Source organism: Chlamydotis macqueenii, chromosome 1 (genome assembly GCF_036417535.1).
Source record: "Chlamydotis macqueenii isolate bChlMac1 chromosome 1, bChlMac1.mat, whole genome shotgun sequence".
In the NCBI taxonomy this organism is placed as follows: domain Eukaryota; kingdom Metazoa; phylum Chordata; class Aves; order Otidiformes; family Otididae; genus Chlamydotis; species Chlamydotis macqueenii.
In genome coordinates this window covers 68529667-68548988 of record NC_141556.1, presented here as the reverse complement: position 1 = coordinate 68548988, position 19322 = coordinate 68529667, and the positions used below count along the sequence as shown (strand labels likewise).

The 19322-nt window shown below is 38.2% G+C and overlaps 1 protein-coding gene across 2 annotated transcripts in view; it reads left to right on the top strand.

Moving 5' to 3' along the window:
- Positions 1–17462, top strand: part of DCP1B (decapping mRNA 1B) — a 46348-nt gene extending 28886 nt beyond the window's left edge. For both annotated transcript variants that reach the window (XM_086755729.1, XM_086755737.1), the window contains exons 6-9: positions 6103–6231; positions 6974–7813; positions 14439–14687; positions 16516–17462. In XM_086755729.1, coding sequence (XP_086611855.1) covers positions 6103–6231; positions 6974–7813; positions 14439–14687; positions 16516–16596 — 1299 coding nt within the window. In that variant the 3' untranslated portion in view covers positions 16597–17462. The remainder of the gene's footprint in view (positions 1–6102; positions 6232–6973; positions 7814–14438; positions 14688–16515) is intronic.
- Positions 17463–19322: the final 1860 nt, after the last annotated feature.

Sequence of the window (19322 nt, the reverse complement as noted above, 5' to 3'; positions counted from 1 at the left end):
TCAGCAAAATGTTCCAATGGTATTGCCCTGCCCAAACAGGAATATAGTTTCTAAGTTTTCAGGTGCTTTAGCTTTTGATTTGTTAACTGTGTGAAAGACTTGATAGTAGGATCTAGAAGATCTAGCTTTCTTGAGGGCACTGTGCCATACTCATCCTGGATGATGCAGAGTCTACGCTATTATTCTTAAACAGTCTGAATTGGGTCTGTATGTCTCATTTAAGCAGGGCTCTGACTGGAAATCCTTTCTGCTACTGCTCTTCTTTGAGACAGTTCTTGTCTTCCTTTATTCCCTCTCTTCTGCGAGGCACCTTGTGCACCTTCATGTGACTGTTCATGAATGTTGTCTTGAGGCTGCTTTACATCAGCTAGGTAGAAATCCTAACTTTCCAGGGCTTTTTAGCTCTGTGCTCGAGCTCTGATGACTTCAAAACTTCATCGCTTTCAGCATAGCTGTCTGTCTGCGAAACTCTTATAGGTTCCATCAGGTCTTGGCTGGCCTTCTCTCCTTGAATCAGACCTTCCAGCATCTCCTCGTTGTATTTCATAGGTCTTTGCAGCTCACATGTCTCAAAGTCAGGTTCTTTACTGTGGAGCATGAGATTGGGATGCGACGGAAGAACTGGGATGCTCCTTGGGATGCTTCAGGAGAACCGCAGTACTGAAGTACCATGCTTGTCTGTTGTTTGTTTCCTGTGACAATGTTCTGGTCAGCTTGAGCTTCATATTGGACAGGTTGGTTATGAAATCTCACAACACGGAGCAGTTGTTTGCCTCAGATGTCTCTGACTGTACCAAATTTGCCTAAAACATCCTAAGTGGTGGTCTTGTTCTTTTTGATTGACATTCACCATGTATGCCTAGTTTTTTTTTCCAAGGTTGCTTAGCATTTCTTTGACTTGATCTTAGAAATTTTGATTTCTTATGCATCTTTTGTAGGAGCGTAGCTTTGAACAAGACACACTACTAAAGGACAGACCTGTGGAGCAAGATGTAGTAATTGTCAGATGTTGTAGCTGATGAGTACTCTTCTGGTTTTATCAGTAAAGAGCATGGTGACATTTATTTCATGCTGCTTTTTGCTCTTTCGTGATGATGGCATCTGATATCTTCTTTACTTGTCCACCTGACAGTTGCTTAAAATGTCATGCTGGTGCTCCTAATTTACTCATCAACAAGGCCACGCTGCCCACCTGCCAAAATGACCTTATATTCTGAGCTCCAGTAGTTACAAATAACTTTGAAATCATCACAGGCTTTGTTTCTCTTCAGCATGCTTCCCTGAGTTTAATACCAACCTACTAGCCGTGCTATCAAATCATGGGAATGATACCAGGTCAGGTCAGTGTCACTCTCTATAGGCCTTTGTGTATGCTGCTGTTCATTTTGCTGAGCAATTTGATCTGAAAAAGGCTCATATAGGGATAACTCTGTTAAACTCTACTCCTTCTCGCCTCATTTTTATATGCTTATTTCTGTGATCATGCGGAGTATGATAGTGGAATCTAGTGTACTCGTGATTTCTGAAGAGGTCAGCCTTTTAAAGTGTTCTGGAGAAATGAGAGCCAGGTGGATTTTTTTAAAATTCTGCAGAACTCATTGTGAAATATGCAAGAGTATGTTCTCCATCATGCTAAAGAAAAACGTTTAAATGCGTGCCTCTGTGCTTTTTGCCCAAAAAGCTATGCTGAGAAATAGCATCCTGTAGAAAGAGATCAGTTTGGGAGGAAAAAAAAGGTATTTAATCTTACTGAAGTGTGTTTTTGATCTATGTAGTATCATAACAGGTTAGAATCTGTCCACTCTGAAAAAGAAAGTGATCTTCACTTGTTTTAGTAAAGATCAAGCACTTATTTGGACTATGAAAAAACCTTTCATCTGATAATGAACTAGGTAAGATGCCTAATTGTTATTAAGTGAATGAGAGACAACATATGTCACCAATGGGAAACCTTTTGGAAAAAGTCATTTAAGAATAATTCAGTCATTTGTACTAGTGTATCTAAAATATTTTTTTTAAGTTGTTTTTTTTTTTTTTTTTTTTAAAGTTGATGAGGTTGCGGAAGGCTCTGTACTACGACACTGTTGAGGGTCTATACAAACGGGATGGAAATTGTGGTAAAAAAAAGCTTGTAAAAATGAAAAAATAAATTAAATTACTCAAATTCAAGGATAACAACATGTAAGCTCAAAAGAACTAAAGAAAAAATTTCTTTGAGTAGTACATTGATAAATATAACTCAGAGGTAATAAATGGAAAGGAAACTCTTCCTTAGTGTAAAAGCTTTAATAGTTAGTGTTGTAGGCTTGTATTCTACACTTTTTTCTCATGGCTTCTTTCTTTTATGATTTTTCATAGCAATCTATTCATAACTATTTTAAATATGAATAGCAAAGCAAAACTGAAACTTCAGTTAAGCGTAGATTTCTGTCAAGTGCTTCAGTTAATCAAGCTTTGATCATAGAGAAGGGAGGTAAGCATAGACTAGCTTTAAAAAAAAAAACCCTGTTTTGCTTATCATGAGTAGTCTTTGGACTTAGCTCTTTATTTGAATTTTGGGACATCTTTAGTCATCAAACTTGCACTGAGATGGGTAGAAAGGCTCTGGGTGAAAGAGATACTTTTACTAGAATATGGTATTTCCTTGATTATTTTAATTTTTTTTTTTCCACGGAGAGGGCAAAAAATGTAGCTGAGTTTAAATGTATTTACATGTTGAATCTGGCCTGCTCAGACTAGCTATCAGGCACTTGCTATGTGGTTTTATGTTTAACTGAAATTCAATTTTGCTGTGAACCTGTGCATTATTGGCAAAGTCAGTAGTTTTTTTTTCATGTTTTATTCCAGTCTAGTGCTTGAGGAAATTTCTCACTTTATGCAGTAGCGGTATAGCAGGAAAGAAGAGACAGGTGCTTATTCTTTCTTCAAACTGAATAGCTAACCACCCTATGGTATGATTGTCTGTGCATGCTTTAAAGTTATTTCTGAGAGCAACATTTGAACCAAACATTGTCATACAATAGAAGAAAGCCAGGTGCATGAGTGGAACTTAACTTCTATTTTGCCAGACTGTGTCTTCAGTAATTCATTGCAGATATCCTTGACTGTCCAAACACCTACGAAACGATTTTTCAGCAGAAACTCACAAAATCATTGAGACTGGAAGGGAGCTCTAGAGACAGGCTAGTCCAACCTCCCTATTTACAGCAGTATCAAAGAAAGTGGGTTGCTCAGGGCCATGTTAAGTCAGGTTTTAAATATCTCCATGGATGGAGACTCCACAGCCTCTCTAGGCAACCTGTTCCAGTATTCCAACATCTTAAAGTAAAAAGGCTTTTTTTTCTTAAGTTTAAACATGGTTTTGTATATTCTGTTTTTTGCCTCTTGTCTCCTCCACTGGGCACCACTGAGAAGAGTCTGACTTGGTCTCCTTTACTTCTTCCCATTAGGTATTAATACACATTGATATTATATTCTGAGCCTTCTGCTCTGGAGACTAAGCCTCTCCCTGCTTGACAGGTGCCTGCATCAACTTCATAGACTTTGAATGAACTCACTCGTGTGTCTGCATCTGTCTTGTGCTAGGAAGCCCAGAACTGGATGTAGCACTGCAAGGCTCAGTGGAGGAGTCTAACCAGTGGTCTCACCAGTGCTCAGTAGACGTGCACCTCCCTTGGTCAGCTGGCAGTGTTCTGCCTAATGCAACCTGGGGTGCTGTTGGCCTTCTTTTGCCACAAGGACACATTGCTGATTCCTATTCAACTTCTTGCCCACCCAGGTCCATTTCTGCAAAGCTGTTTTTCAGTCGGTGAGCACCACCCTGTACTGCATGGGGTCGTTATTCTTCAGTTGCCCTTTGTTGAACTTCATATTCCCATCAGCCCGTTTCTCCAGCCTGTCAAGGTCCCTCGGAATGGTAGCACAACCATCTGGCCTATTAACAACACATCCCTGTTTTATATTGTCTGCAAGCCTGCTCTGCCTCATCATTCAGGTCATTAATGAAGATGTTAAACAGTGTTGATCCCAATGTCAAACCCTGAAGTACACTACTAGTGACTGACCTGCAGTTGGACTTCATGCCAGCAATATTTTGAGTCCAGCATATCGGATAGTTTTCTGTCCACCTCGCTGTCTACTTACCTAGTCTGCATTTCTTCAGTTTGTCTTCAAGCATGTTACCGGAGACAGTGTCAAAAGCTTTGCAAAAGTCAAGGTAGACAATATCCAGTGCTTTCCCATCATCTACTGAGCCTGTCATCTCACTGTAAAAGGCTATTGGTTTGATCAAGCATGATCTCCTCTTTGTAAATCCATGCTGGCCGCTCCCAGTCACTTTCTTGTCCTTAATATGTTTAGAAATGGCTTCCAGTGGGAAGCTATTTGTTTCATCACCTTCCCAGGGATCAAGGTGAGACAAACAGGCCTGAAGTGTTCCAAATCTTCCTTCTTGCCCTTCTTGAAGATAGTACTGATGCTTGTTTTCTTCCAGTCTTTGGAAACCTCCCTCAATTCCCATTACCTTCCAAAATGAAGAGTGGTTTCACAATGAGAGAGGCAGCTTTCTCAGCTCTTATGAATGCATCCCGTCTGGTCCTGTGGACTTGAGTATTTCCATTTTGCTTATGTGCTACCTAACTTCATCCTCCTCTACCAAGGGTGAGTCTTCATCACTCCATCATGCCAGGCTCCAGTCCCACCAGCCTCAGGGGCTGGGATTCCTGAAGACAAATGTTGCAAAGAAGGCACTGAATACCTTCTAGAGCCTCTTGAGTTCACTTCAAGAACTGAAGTTCTGTTTAACTGAGCAACCCTGGGACAAACGTGCCTGTTCACTGTTGCGGTAGGTGTCACAAATGATTAGGTGATCAGTTTTGTGTATTTGAGAGTGGGGGTTATTTTGTCACCTAACACATTTGCATCCTAAGGAGTTTGTGTTGGAAAGTTCTGGAAAGGGCACTAGCATTTTCATAATCACACAGTAGTAGCTCTGCTGCGTGCCCATATGGCAGTCTGTCCAGTCCAGAGTTCTGTCTCCAGTAAAGCACAAGATTGGGCTCTTTGGAGGAAGGAATGAGAAACCAGAACTGATGATTCCTTACCCAACCATTAGTCCTGCGTTATAAAATTTGGAGCCCATCAAATTCAGGTAATTAACTATGAATATTCTTGTCAGATAAGATTAACTTTTTTAGATAATTATTTTAAAAATCTTTCCTGTTTCTTGGTTTCAGTTGTATCAAGCGACAATGGCTTCCAATAAACTGTTTTGTTTTCTACTGACAATAGCATTCCTTGTATAACTAATGCTTTTTTAGTTGCATTGACTATATTCCTATTTTTTGTACAATGTAAATAAGACCATCTTATGCACCTTTTCCTATTCCATTTATTGTTTCTCTCTCATGTGGTGTTTTCTGTGCGTTTGAGTTAAATCATGCCATTCTCTTTTCATATGTCAGTCATTTCATGTCCCTGATCACTTATAGTCATGTCTTGCCCATCTTTTAATAAATGTTGTTATTAATCCTGTCATATTTAATAAGAAAACATATTGATTCTACAAATTGTTTGATTCTTTAATTATTTATCTGTGCAGGTATATGCATCCTCCAAGTTCTCACAATGTGGAATATTTATGTAAAAGAGTTTGAGTTACAATTCCAGTTTTTAACAAAAAGCATTTTAAATGTTCTTTATGGGCACATTAATCATTTGTGTACCTAAAGTAGTTCTAGCTGCTTACTGATTCAGGAAAAGCATGTCTGTTGCTTGGTTTCTAAGGTGCTTTTTAATTTTTTTTTCTTTTAAGTGCTGGAAAAGCAGAAGGTAAGAAAGAGAACTGAGATTTAAATTAGAGGGAAGCTTCATACTCAGGGAATCTTGGAATCAAGTGTTTATTTTTACATATGCTCTCTGGTTTTAGAAAAACTAGGTTGCAGTTGTTACAGTTCTTTCAATAGCATAACATTTCATAATCAGTGCTGCAACTAATATTTTTTGGTTATTGAGTACTTGGCTATGTCTGGATTTTACTATAGTGGAGAACTACAGGAAAAGACATTGTCCCACTTAGTAAAAAGTCCTTCTTTTCTGTTGCAGTGTAAGACCTGCTCAGAGCCAAAACAAATAACTAGTTCCTCTGCAATTTATAACAACCCCAACCTAATCAAACCAATTCCAGTGAAGCCTAGTGAAAACCAGCATCAACGAATATCTCAGCAAAGCAAGGTAAAATGTTTTGTGCATTTCCTGACTAGTGCTGCTGTAACTGAGTAACCACGTAGGAATATTTATTTGAGTCAGAAAGTCAGTACATGAATTTGAGGTGGAACCACAGTAAGAAATTTTTATAATGAAAAACTCATGTGTTTTATAAAAAACCCCCAATCCCCACCATATGATATGGAAGCATGTAAAATTACAGGCATACTATCTTGATGCAACAAAGAAATACTAGTCTTTCAGTTTTTCAAATGCTGCTTTGATCACAAGCTGGTCAATTGCTGGACCATGTTTTTTGTCTTCTTTTTCTCTAGGTGAATTCAGTTAATCTAAATAAAGAAAACTGTTGTGGTATGTCTTCAAGCTAAGTCACACTACAAAATCCTAAAAACTGAATTCAGCTGTGACAGGGAGATGTACAAGAAGGGTGTCCCTGCTTCACACAAGGGGAGATTTGTCTCTTACTAATATCTTCCCTTTCAGCCATCAGTACAATGCTTTTTCATGGTATTTAAAGTGAAGCCACTGCTATCTCTCAGATTCACTGGTTTTCTCCCACATTAGCCGCTTGAAAACTGTCTTCTTGCCCTTCCTATGTGACAAAACTATTTAAAAATTCTCTTGGGAGAAAAGAGCATAGCAGTTTTTTAGACTTTTCCTTAAATACTGTTGGCTAAATGTTGTCACCACTTAATGTAACTTATGCATGAAGGAACTATGTTGACTTTTTTCCTTTGTCTCCTCACAGAATATGGATCCTGAACCACAGCACTTGTCTTTGACAGCACTGTTTGGAAAACAAGAAAAGCTAGATGTCTCAGAACCGCTTCATAAACAGCATCAAGACAATCTTCCTGTTAGGCAGGGTGTGGTGCGTTCACTGTCCTACGAAGAACCTAGCAGGCATTCGCCCTCTGCAGAGAAACAGCTTTGTCCTGCCATTCAGAAGCTTATGGTGCGTGGGACAGACCTTCATCCGCTTGCTGAGTTTCCTGAGAACCGACTCTGTGAAAATGGCAATATCCACCCTGCGGGTGAGACTTTCACAGGACTCTTCCAACCTGTGACTTCTCATGGTATTGCAACATCTTGTGTAGTTCAGGATACTGCTGGCACTCAGAGCTTATTACAGAAATTACAGGGTCAGTCAGGGCCAGCAACTAAAATGGACTCCAGTGCAACAGGATCTGTGAATTCAACAGCTGCTGTGTTCAGCAGGACTCCTGCTGCTGTTGGAGCACCAGCAGCACCAGTAAACAATATGAGCCAGCCACCTTTGGTGTATTTCAATGGTTCCCTACCAGGCCAGACTTTAGAATCTCAGACACTTAGTAAAGAACAGTCCAAACTTCCTAGACAGCCACTTTCTCTCTCTGGCAATCAAGCAACCAATTCTGGGGTGATTTCACCTCAAGAGTTACTGAAAAAACTCCAGATAGTGCAACAAGAACAACAGTTGCATGTATCCAGCAGACCAACCTTGGCAGCTAAGTTTCCTGTTGTGACTCAGAATACCAATACACTGAAACCACTGGATTCCTGGATAGAAAAGGCACCGGGTACAGAAAAACAGAGCTCTCTCTTTCAGGTAAATGGGCAACTTCAGAATTTAAATAAATAAAAATCTAGCAATCTTTTGAACTCAGAGTTTTGTAAGATTAGTCTTCGTTTTGTTTTGGCCAGTATATTCTTGTTACTATTTTACTACATGTTGCACGTCATTCATTTTGCAGGTGATAATTTAACAACATCAAGTAAGTTATGTTTTACCAAGCTATGATACTGTAAACATTGAAAGCTATGTCTCTTGCACATCAATAATGACCAAAAATACTGCAGTCTTGAGTTTTTCCAGAGGCACTTTGAAAAGTCACCTAGTTTTCAGTTGCCATACTTGGTCTCAACCTGTTGTATGTAATTACTGGTTATAGTATGTAATATTTTGGGTTTAATAATTATTTTTTTTCTTGCAAAATTAGTCAGAGCTTTCTCAGTGCAGGTATGCATTCCTTTGTATGCCAGTTGCTAAAAGTGCTAAAGGTGCTTAGAAGGTCACTTATTTTCTAACAGCAGTTTTTAAAAGTATTTGTGTATTTCTGAATTAATTATCTTGTACCATAACTGCTACTTCTAGCTATTCATTAGCTATTTTTTTATTTGCTATGTATTATTTTGACAAAAAGGTGTTGTGCCTGAATGCCTTCTGAAAACCCAGAACTCTTAATTCTGATGATTGTGACCCTAAAAGTCAGATTGGTGTCTTAAAAAATTCAGGAGATGTCAAGAGACTGTCTCTCTCCTGAGTGCATTTTTCTGTTCTTCAGAAAAGCATCATGTGCAATTACAAAATGTCCCATCCTGAACAACTACTGTCTTTGTTAACAACTTCATTCTCTGTAGGATCTTCTATGCTTTAAGGTCTTTAAATGCCCTGTTTGGGGATGAGCAAGCATCTAAGCCCCTTTTAACTTCCTTTAACTTCCTTTATTGTTATTGTCTTGTGGACAGACTGTCCACAAGTCATTTAACAAGTCCACAACAGTCATTTAACAATTAAGGGCCACATCTGTCACTAACATTGTGACAGGTCAAGATTTCTAATTCCATGAGAGAGGCCAGAGGAAGATCAATTTGATAAGGCGAATAGCCATCATTATTTTTATTCTTTTAATTAAAGCAGCATGACTTTGAATCTGTGTGAAAGAGTTTTGGGGGGATTAGTCACTGAAATTATTCAGGATCAGTTGCTTACAGATGGTAATCTGACTTTCCAGTGGAGTACTAATGAATAAAAAGAGGATCCAGAGTCACAAAAATTTACTTCTGTTTTCCCTGGGAGTGGAACTTGCCTTCTATAAATGAAAGAAATTCTGATTCATTGGTAAATGTACTGATAGCATGGAAACATAAGACATTCCTGCTTTGAAGGTACAAGTGAAATGAGGAAAGCGCCAGGTTGTATGTTATAAGCCAGTATGCATAAATTAAAAAATGGCAAATATGCTGATATCTTTTCAAGTGAAAGATCCATATTGATGCCGATATGGTTAATGACTTAGTGTATATTTGAAAAAGAAAATGGTACCTGCATTAGTTGCAATACGGAAAGGGAATTACTGAGGTCGACATACTGCAATTTCAGTGATCTTATGCTTGAGTATGAACAGAACAATAGCTTGAGAGAAGAGAAAAATCTTCACTGCAACAAGTCTCATTCACTGCGATTATTGTTGAAAGTTCACCTTAAAAAAATTTTAAAAAGCAAGCAACTAAGGAGACTCTCAGTCTCACCTTGCATGGCTATGACCAGACCAAGTAGACTGAGACTCCCTAGGAGTAGCTTTATGAGCTGACACAGCCACAGCTGCTATCAAAACAGTATTAGATGCAGTTCTTCCCACACATTTGGTATTGTTTATGAGACTTACTTTCATCACCATTTTTATTCTATGTATTAAAACTTATTATTGTTTAGGACATCTAACTCTCTGCAATCTGGAAGGAATGGCCTCTTTTTACATGCAGCAGATTGCCCAAAAAAAAAAAAAAAAAGGAGAGGGGGCTAAAATGAAGGAAGGAGTCTGTATTCCTGAATGCCATAAATTAGCCAGATGAAATATTCCTACTTTTGAAAAAAAAATTGGAAGATAAAAATTTGAAACAACTTTTAAAACCAACATTAATCTTTTTATAATATCATCCTTGCTGTAGATCAGAGGCTTTAAGTGCTGCCATGCCTGCAGATAGACGTTCAAGTGAAATTGAATTGGCACAAATATATCTGCACATGCTCTTGCAAAATTGATCAAAGCAAATTCTGACAACAAATGCAGCAAAAGGTTTGTTCTCTGTAATTATTTATTTCTGTCTTTTACCTCTTCTCCTACAATTCAGCTTACAGAAAAAGCAAATTCTAAAAAGTCTGACAGGAATAGAAACGTATCTGGACAGTATCTGTTGTTGGAAAAATCATATTAAAGGAACACACTAGACCCATCAGCAGCAGTGAGAAAATGAAAGCAGTAGTCTTTTCCACAATTGACACATTACAAGTCCAAGTTTAAATTGGCTTGTGCTGCATCTCCATATGGTGTAAGAACTGTGATCTCCCACGTGGAAAGGAAGAGACCAGTTACCAAAAAAAAAACAACACACCCAAAAAACAACCCCATAAAAGAATTAAAAAAGCAAAAGCTGAAGAATAATACACAGAAGCATTCAGTCTGGCCTGGTGCCAGCCCTATTCCGTGAAGTATTCCTTATGCAGACAGTGAGTAACGTGTGTGTAAGATGCAATAAAAAAGCATTAATCTGCAGTGGACTTTTAAGCATATGCTTAGTGTTAGGCATGAATTATCCTGATTATAGATACATGCGTGCTTAAGTGTTTATGTTAATCAGAATTATGATATTTACAATAACCTTGACACAAATTTATCTTTTCTTCAGAAGGCCACTTATCTTGCAGCCCATTTTTCTCATTTCTTGGAGCATTTTCCGTCAAGAATGTATTTTGTACGTAATGTTACATCTTCCGAGTATGTGCATCGTACCTAGTATCTTTGGTGTGAGCAATGCACCGTTGCCTCCCAATTGTGCTGACTGCAGTTTCAGCAGGAGATTGTAAACATGCACAGGAGGAATGCAATGGGCACATTAAACTTGTTTGGAAAATTAATTTAGGATTCTGTAGTTAAACATCAATTAAAAATACTGCATTAAACTTGAAAGACAAAGCAATGTTAGCATTGTAGCCAGCTTTATTTTAATTGTAACTGTCTTTAAAGTTCCGGAATCATTCTTAGATTAAATGTTCTCAGTTTTAAGTAATGCCACTAAAAACAGTTAGAAGCCAACAGCACCCAGACGAGCGCTTGATGCACATGGGATTCTGCACGTGTAGGAAGCAACAGAGGGTGCCAGTTTGCATTACAGGAGATCCAGTGCATTCCTTAGTTCATGATGTTAGGTGAATTTGCCAGCTATCTTGTCATGTAGCTGCCAGCAGCCATGCAGAATATCAAACAGATATCTTAGCATTTGTGCTTCAGAGAAGGAATACTATATGCTGCAATGATTATTTTGCACATTTTTCATTGTTCTTACTTCTTTGCTGCACAACTGACAGTAGACTCCTACTCTGTTATTAGTGACTCAGAGATTTAGGTGTTGCCCTGATAAAACTGGAGATAATTCAGTAGAGGCTGGATGAACAAGCAACTCAGATTAGATTCTGTGGGGAAGAAGTTATCAATAGCATTTTGGAATGGCTGTTAAAGTCTTGTGAGAAATTACTCAATGCTAAAAGATTGGCCCAAAGGCTGTTATGTCCCTACAGAGAACATTTTCAGTGCTTTCAGCAAAAGTATCATTCACCGGTAATGCCAAGACCAGCATTCCATTTTCTGGTGGCTGTCAGTTGTCCCAGTGACTGCTGCTGATCTGAACTAAATCTAAATTGAAAATTTGCCTTTGGGTTTAACAAAACCCAACCTGCTGTTTAGGTAAAAGTTTGTTAATGGCAGAAGCTTTGAGCGCGAACTGCTAGCAAAAAAAAAATACATTTCAGCGTTTGCATACAGAAACAAATGCTGTGCACTGAAAAAAAAGTACATATATTTTCTATTCTTCTTCTGATGCATTTCAAGTTTTGCAGTAACCTGTAGATATTAGCTGTGTCACCAGTAGATGGCAATGTTGCTTATTCCAGATAGTTCCCATATGCTTGGCAAGTCCTACCAAAAAGCCAGTTTTGTCCAGGGAAAACAAGTAATTTTTCGTGTATCTTTTAAACCACAATATTATATGTGTTTGACAATAGTAACTGTATATTATTAAGACCACTGTTTGTCTCAGGTTTTGTTTATTTGCCTTGAACTCTAGAGAGAAATGTCTTTCGATGGAAAACAGCATGTTGTCTACGTCTTTGACATAGTGTGTTGTAGAGTCAGCTATATTACTGGGACAGTTTATCTCCTCCAGCTGCTCACCAGCATCCCTTTGCTGGACGTTCCTGCCCTTGGAGAGCAGTTTGTATATGCATGCTTTAAATCACATTAGGAAGAATCATCTGATTTAAGCAAACCCTGCCAGTTTGGCTTGAGGTAAATTAAAGAGAAGTTACTTTAGCTGCATGGATGAGTAATGCAGAAGCGTCGTGGTGTCTGGAGGTAGTCAATCTGCCACAGGCAGGAAAACAATCTTGTGACTTACAGGAGAACATCTTTGCACAGTCTGATGGTCTTTCTTCACAGAGGGATGTCACTTTGGACTTACACTGATTTTCTTCTAAAATGAAGAAGCATAGGTGCACAAAGATGTGCCCTACCTTACTGTTTGAAGCAAAGCTACAATGGGTTTGGAACACCTTAACTCATTTGGGAGCTTGTAACACATACTTTATGATTTCTGTTATGATTACATGAGGTAGGGTTTGAAAAAAGCTGTAGGTCAAGAATTTTGTTTTTAAGTAGTACTCTGTATTTGAGAAATGAAACAATACTTATGTGAAACGTGTACTGGGGAACTTTTACATTAGGTGCATACCTCATGCTTTCTAACATCCATGAGTCTTTCCTGATCCCTGGTCTTCCTGCTTCCTTAAATTATGTGTAAAACAGCATGAGATCTCGGTTGTCCTTGTTTCCTTCTGTTTCTCTTTTATTTCCAAACGTTGTTTGGAAATGTCGGGCTAGAACAATCATAACAAGGATTAAGATAACCTACAAAAATATGAGTGTACTTTAATACTAAACTACGTTGTTTTACACACCTAGGAGATAAACCTCAGTTTTATTTTCTTAATTTTAATTTTCTTCAAAATTGAAATGTAACCCAGGAAACAGTGAAGTCATGTGGTAGCCTTTCACCTTCATATAGGAGCAATAAATCATGCTCCAGTGCAAAAGAGAGGAGCTTTGGTGAGCTTCTGTTAATTCCTTTGTATGTTCTTCTTACTTGAATAGTAAAGAGAAGGCTAATTGGGATTAACAGGCTCCAGGGAGACCTTACAGTGGTCTTCCAGTACCTCAAGGGGACCTACAAGAAAGATAGGGAGAGACTGTTCAGTACGGCCTGTTTTGATAGGACGAGGGGTAATGGTTTTAAAATAGAGGGAGGTAGATTTAGATTAGACATTAGGAAAAAAATTTTTACAATGAGGGTGGTGGAACATTGGCACAGGTTGCCCAGAGAGGTGGTGGATGCCCCATCCCTGGAAACATTCAAGGCCAGGTTGAGGCTCTGAGCAACCTGATCTGGTCGGGGATGTCCCTGCTCCTTGCAGGGGGGTTGGACTAGATGACCTTTGAAGGTCCCTTCCAACCCTAACCATTCTATGATTCTGTGATTTATTAGTAGAATTACCTGGAGAGAGCTCTAATATCTGCAAACCGACTGAATAAACTTTCCATTATGTTGTATATTGTATCACAGTATTTGCCAGTTCTGGACGTTTTAGAGTTCCAAGATGCATTGCAAAATTTAAAAGTAAAAATTCTTTGACACCTATCTTTGCAGGTTGGCATGGATATGAACTGAGGGAACCTGCAGAACTGCTGCAGCATCAAGGTTTTTCTTCTCTTTGAGAGTGTTTTTTGTTTTGTCAACTGAGGGTTGATTATGTGTTGATTCTGTTTCTGACAGTGCCACCAGCTCGCTGTGGCTGTTTAGTTAAGTGACTTAATCTCTGTTTTCTTTTCCCTCTCCTTAAGTAAAATGAGAAGGAAAAAAAAAAAAAAGAAATGCATGTATATGTATTTATAAAGTAATTTGAAAGTTATACTTGGAAAACACTTTCTAGTATTAGGTACGAAGGTTAGTCTTTAGTAGTGGTATTTGCCTATGAGTATGTTCTCAAAGATTAAACTTAACAACTTGCTGTCCCTATCTAAAAGACTTCACAGCTGCATTCTCTAAGAGTGTTGATATTTAATAGTAGTCTGATTTCTGTAATAAAATGCTCTTGTCCTCACATTATTTGCCTGTCGGACTTAATCACACTTGAATCCATTGCTGCAATCTCAAATTGGATGGAAGACATTTTAATCTGGAAATAAATCATATAGGTGGTCCTGAACTAGAGTTTCACATAACTGTATCAACCTCCAGCAGTCTCTGTACCTATTGCCCATTGGTCTCCAGTTTTCATCATCCTTATTCCCGTAGAATTAAGTAGATAGGTTTAATTGATGACTGTATTTTTATATGAACAGGTAATCTCACCTCAACGCATTCCTGCCACTGTGACTCCTACCTTGTTGATGTCCCCGTTGGTGTTCACTCAGTCCACGTCTGCTCCACCAAAAGCAACTGAAAGTGGGCGGTTAGCAGCAGCAAACCAAGAACCTGCTGCTAGCTCAGCTAGCCTTCTCCTGCCGCTGCAAACCCCAGAGCCATCTGTCCTCAACAGCAGCTCAATGACGAAGATGCAGCTGCAGGAAACACTTCTACACCTGATCCAGGTAATGCACCAAGAATTCTCCTGCTTTGCCTAAAGTCCTGATTCCCGTTTTGATATAAGCACCCTATAATCATTTGCATCTGTCTGTCTAGAGGCTAAATGAATCATTAAAATATAAGTTAGAAGTTGTGCTACTTATGGCTACCTGTTAACGGAGCTCTATGGCAGCCTCCCCTTGCACACTGGTGGCTTAACTGCATTTTGATTAATGCATCTGATTTTGAGTTCAAGAAAGATAATAAATTTGACAGAAAAGAACAAAGATGACTGAGAGCTTCATAAGGTCGGCCTATGAGCCAGAGAGATATCCATTATATTTTTAGCTAAGGATAAATAATGGGTGATTATCCTAGCTGCCAAATATTTCAGACGTGTGTTAGCAGTAAGAAGAATTCAGATGGGAGATTGAAATTGCAGGATGAGTGTGAGCAACTTTAAAATATGGGTTAGATAACCTAAAAATATACTAGTTCTGTTTATTTAATGTAATTCTCTAGTTCAAATGCTGAAATTCCTTTTGCTGCAGTTTTTCAGGTTTAAACGTGACAAAGCATTAACAACGTTATGTATGAGATGATTGTTTACTGCTCTGGGATGATACAAGTGATTGTGAATATTTTTTCCTTAACTTGCCATGTGATTAATATCTGCAGAGTAGAAGTTGAGGAGAGATTATGTAACTAAAGACCTAGCTACAAAGCACAAGGAGTAGAGACACACATTTAAGGGTCCAATTTGTAGTTCAAAACTATGTGCCTGTAAGGCTTTGGAATACAAATAAAAATAATTATTGGTATGTTGAAATTACTTAAAATGTGGTTTAAGTTATAGACCCAGAAAGAAAATAGTATCTTTAATAAATTAGAAGCTCTTATCTTTCTTTTTTCCCTGTATTTTTAGTTTTGGATTAAAAATAAAAATATCACATTATCCTGTCTTTACAAACTTTGAGTATGTGTATAGCAGCAAAACCATGTATGAAGTTAAAAAGCAAACTAGTCAAGGAAAATTGGATTTTACCCTTGGAAACTGTACTTGTATATTTGACCTTGCTGTTCTTGGTGGTAGTTAGGATTAAATGAGTTACCTGGAAATTATTTATTGCCAATTTCTTACCTGTTATTTTCCATTATATAAAACCACAATCTCAGATGCTCCTGATTTTCCTCAAATAGTATCTTGATTTTAATTATCCTCGTATGTTTATGTGAGCTACTTAGGACATTCTTTCTTAATGTGAGTTGACTCATTCTTGCAAAATGATCTTCAGAAGGAAAAAGTTAAACAAGCATCAGAGTAAAAGGAGCAGCATCAGTTAGGAGCATTAAGCCTAAGAGAGCTAAACAAGATGCCAGGATTTGCCCAGGTAGGATTTACTATAGGATCAAAACCCAGGGTGTTTCACTGTTCCTTCAGACATGCTTGGAATTATCACTCACCTTATGGAGGTAACTACTTAAGGAAATCCCTAGGTAAATGAGGGCAAAGAGAAGAAATTGCGGGGCTGTATCGTCACCGTATTATCAGGCAAGAGTAGTGGACTCAGATCCACTGTGAGTTTGGAAAATCTGCTTTCTCTGTGCTCATTACTTCTTATGAAGATACAGTCATGTTTGCTGCAGGAAAGTTTATATTCATGTCCAGTTCATCTAAGGCTACTAGCAAGGCTGGGAAAATAATAGGTATTTTTGGTAAAGGAAATAGCCTTCCTATTGCTCACTTTTAACACTAAGGTTGAAAAGTATCTGGTCCATGAAGTGGAAAAATCTTCTAATCGTTTTACTCAGAATGCTTATTGTGCACTAACAATTACCTGTTTTGTTTTTCAGAACGATGACAACTTCTTAAATATTATTTATGAAGCGTATCTCTTCAGTGTGAGAAAGGCGGCAATGAAAAAGTCTATGTGATTTTCAATTTCAATTTCTATTGCTTCCTGAACTCTAGGAAAGAGGTTTCAATTTTTTTTCAAATACATTTACATTTAAAGAAATGAATGGTCTTAGGCATTTTGCATACACACAGATTTTGCTTGTTGGCAAGTACATGCTGTACTTGAGAAAGAAGTGTCCGGAAAAGGATTGTGCCTTTAAGGGGGGGAGCGTCACGATACTGAAGACTTAATCACAAAATATCTTACATTATTTTTCTTATATTGGTCCATACTTAGAATTGGTTTCCCTGCATAAAGACTTAGTTCTCAAAATTCAATTTGCTGTTCTACCTGCAGTGTGGGTATTCATTGCCTAGGTGTTTGTCGTGGATTTTCTCTGCGACGTCATCGGGAACTGTCACGATGAAAGTGCCCCTCTCTGACCACATGGTGGCAATGTTGGAACGTGAAAATCCAGGTGAGAGCTTGGAAGGGAAAATCCTTGGAAGACTGATCTGTCATCGTATTCGGTGGTCTGCAAAGCAATTTAGATGAAATGCCATGACGTTCCCTAAAATTTTTGTAGAAAAATCTTTTTCTATTTTAACAAGAATATTTTTAGCTAGTTGTAGAAATGCGACTCTGCAGGTGTTTTGAAGAATTCAGGGGAGGGGAGGGTTTGTTTGTGAATGTACTTGCTATCAACGTAGCTCTGGGGTGACACTGGATTCATGGTTCTATTATTCCAGATCCAATCTGCATTATTATAAGCAATGTACAACTATGCTAAGGGGAAGGCTATCTGGTGTAAAAGTCCTATTAAATTGGTTTTTAATGTGTTCCTGGAGCACAGTGATTTCATTGGTCCATTTCTAAAGAAAATAAAATGGATAATCCCTGCTATGTGCTGATTTCATTTCATTGTACCACAGACTATGTATTTAGAATTGTTGGGTCACTTGTATTTGTATGACTTTAAAATGTTTTTACACTTGGCAGAAGACATATAAGATTTTAAATCAGTTAGAATAAATTACTGAAATACATTTTATGTATATTTTTATTAGCATCTGCTGCTGAAGTGCCAGTTTACTACGGTTTAGGAACCCAAAGTTGCAGAGGGGGCATTTCTTTTGTGGGTGCAGAGAACCCAATCTGTAACCCATAAATGAGTATACATTATTTTTTACTATGGGCATTGATGTAGGCGCAACGCAGTAGCCCTCATCTGTAAGGTTCTTCAGTATAAATTAGGATGCTGGTTTCAATGAGTATAGTTGTAATGATTCAAACAGTTGCCCCCATCCCCATACATCTGGCCTTTCTCTAGTGTAAGAGTCTGTGGAGGGAGACAAGGTGGGGTGGGATTTGCTCGCATTCCTTGGGAAAGGCCCTAAGTCAATATTTTTAAAAAGTCAAGAGTTACTTTCTTGATATGTGAATGAATAACCTGAATAAGACCAATAGACTTTTCCTACACTAAGTAGCTTGTAGAGAGCGACTTCTATACTAGTTCCATTTTGTTACCAAATTGCTTATGATTCTTGCAGATTCAGTGAAAAGAACATGTTGAGATACCAGGAAGGGCAGGCTTTCAAGACCGTAAGTCCTAATTCTAATCCTGTAGCCATAATAATTTATGTAGTCATTACAATTTATGGGATTCTTACTGAGTTAATTAGTATTATTTCTGAATGAACTGGTGTGGAAGAAATTGGAATGTACACTAAAGAGTCTGTATGAAACTAAATACGTGCATAATTGGTGTCTGTGATGCTGGATTATCTGAGTGCAGTTCAAAGATGATGGGGACACGTAGTTAAGACCTCATTTGACATGTAGAACTTATGTAATTGGTGGGTAAAAATAATCCTTAAGCATCTCAAGCTGTGTTTGCAATAGGTTTTGTAGTCCTGCTGGAAACATTTTTATTTACAAAAGAGGCAAGTAGAAATTTTTAAAACGTCATTATTGATTGCTGTTCAGAGTAATGTATCATTTACAAAAATTAAAGGCATATTTTTTAAAACCTCTTAACTCTTGATGCTTATGACAACAGTAGCATTGGCACTATGCTTGACAAGCTGAGGCTTATCTTAAAGCAGACCAGGATAGAGCTAATTCAGGGTTTCTTCTCACTGCCCTCTCTTCTGGTTACAGCTACACCAAATAACACCGATGGAGTGGGATTTCTCACACTGTATTATGCTATAAGGGATTTTTGGGATTGTTCAGGAGGCATAACCTGTCTTTTGTGGAGTGAAGAAAAGAAGGGTAGTTGCTAAGAAAGGGAAGTGCTGTTTTAGCTGCCTTGCATGCTCACCAAGAACATAAGAAGATAGACATAAGAAGATAGAACAGGCTCGGAAAGAAACTCTTAATTTTATAACAATGAACAGAATAGGAGAAGTAGTGAGAGAATTCTGTTGAGAAATTAAGCCAAACTTTTGTCTGAGTTTCCATTTCCGATGGTAGGATCTAGTTCTTTAGAGGCATTTGGGAATTGGAGACTGACCTTGGAGTCATACCAGAGTGTAAAACTGTGTCATGCCACGTTCTATCCTCTTTCTACTGCTAACTGAAGTATCTGTCTCAGAAAAAGGCTTTTCCCAGAAATATAGTGGGATCCCTCCAGTACCATGGAAAAGCTGGAAGATCCTCACATAATGCTGAAAACTTAATCTCTGCCTTTTGGTACTGTGTTTTATTTAATAGCCTTTTTATCAGCTGGGATTGTCTCTTCATGCAGCGAGATCTGTGCAT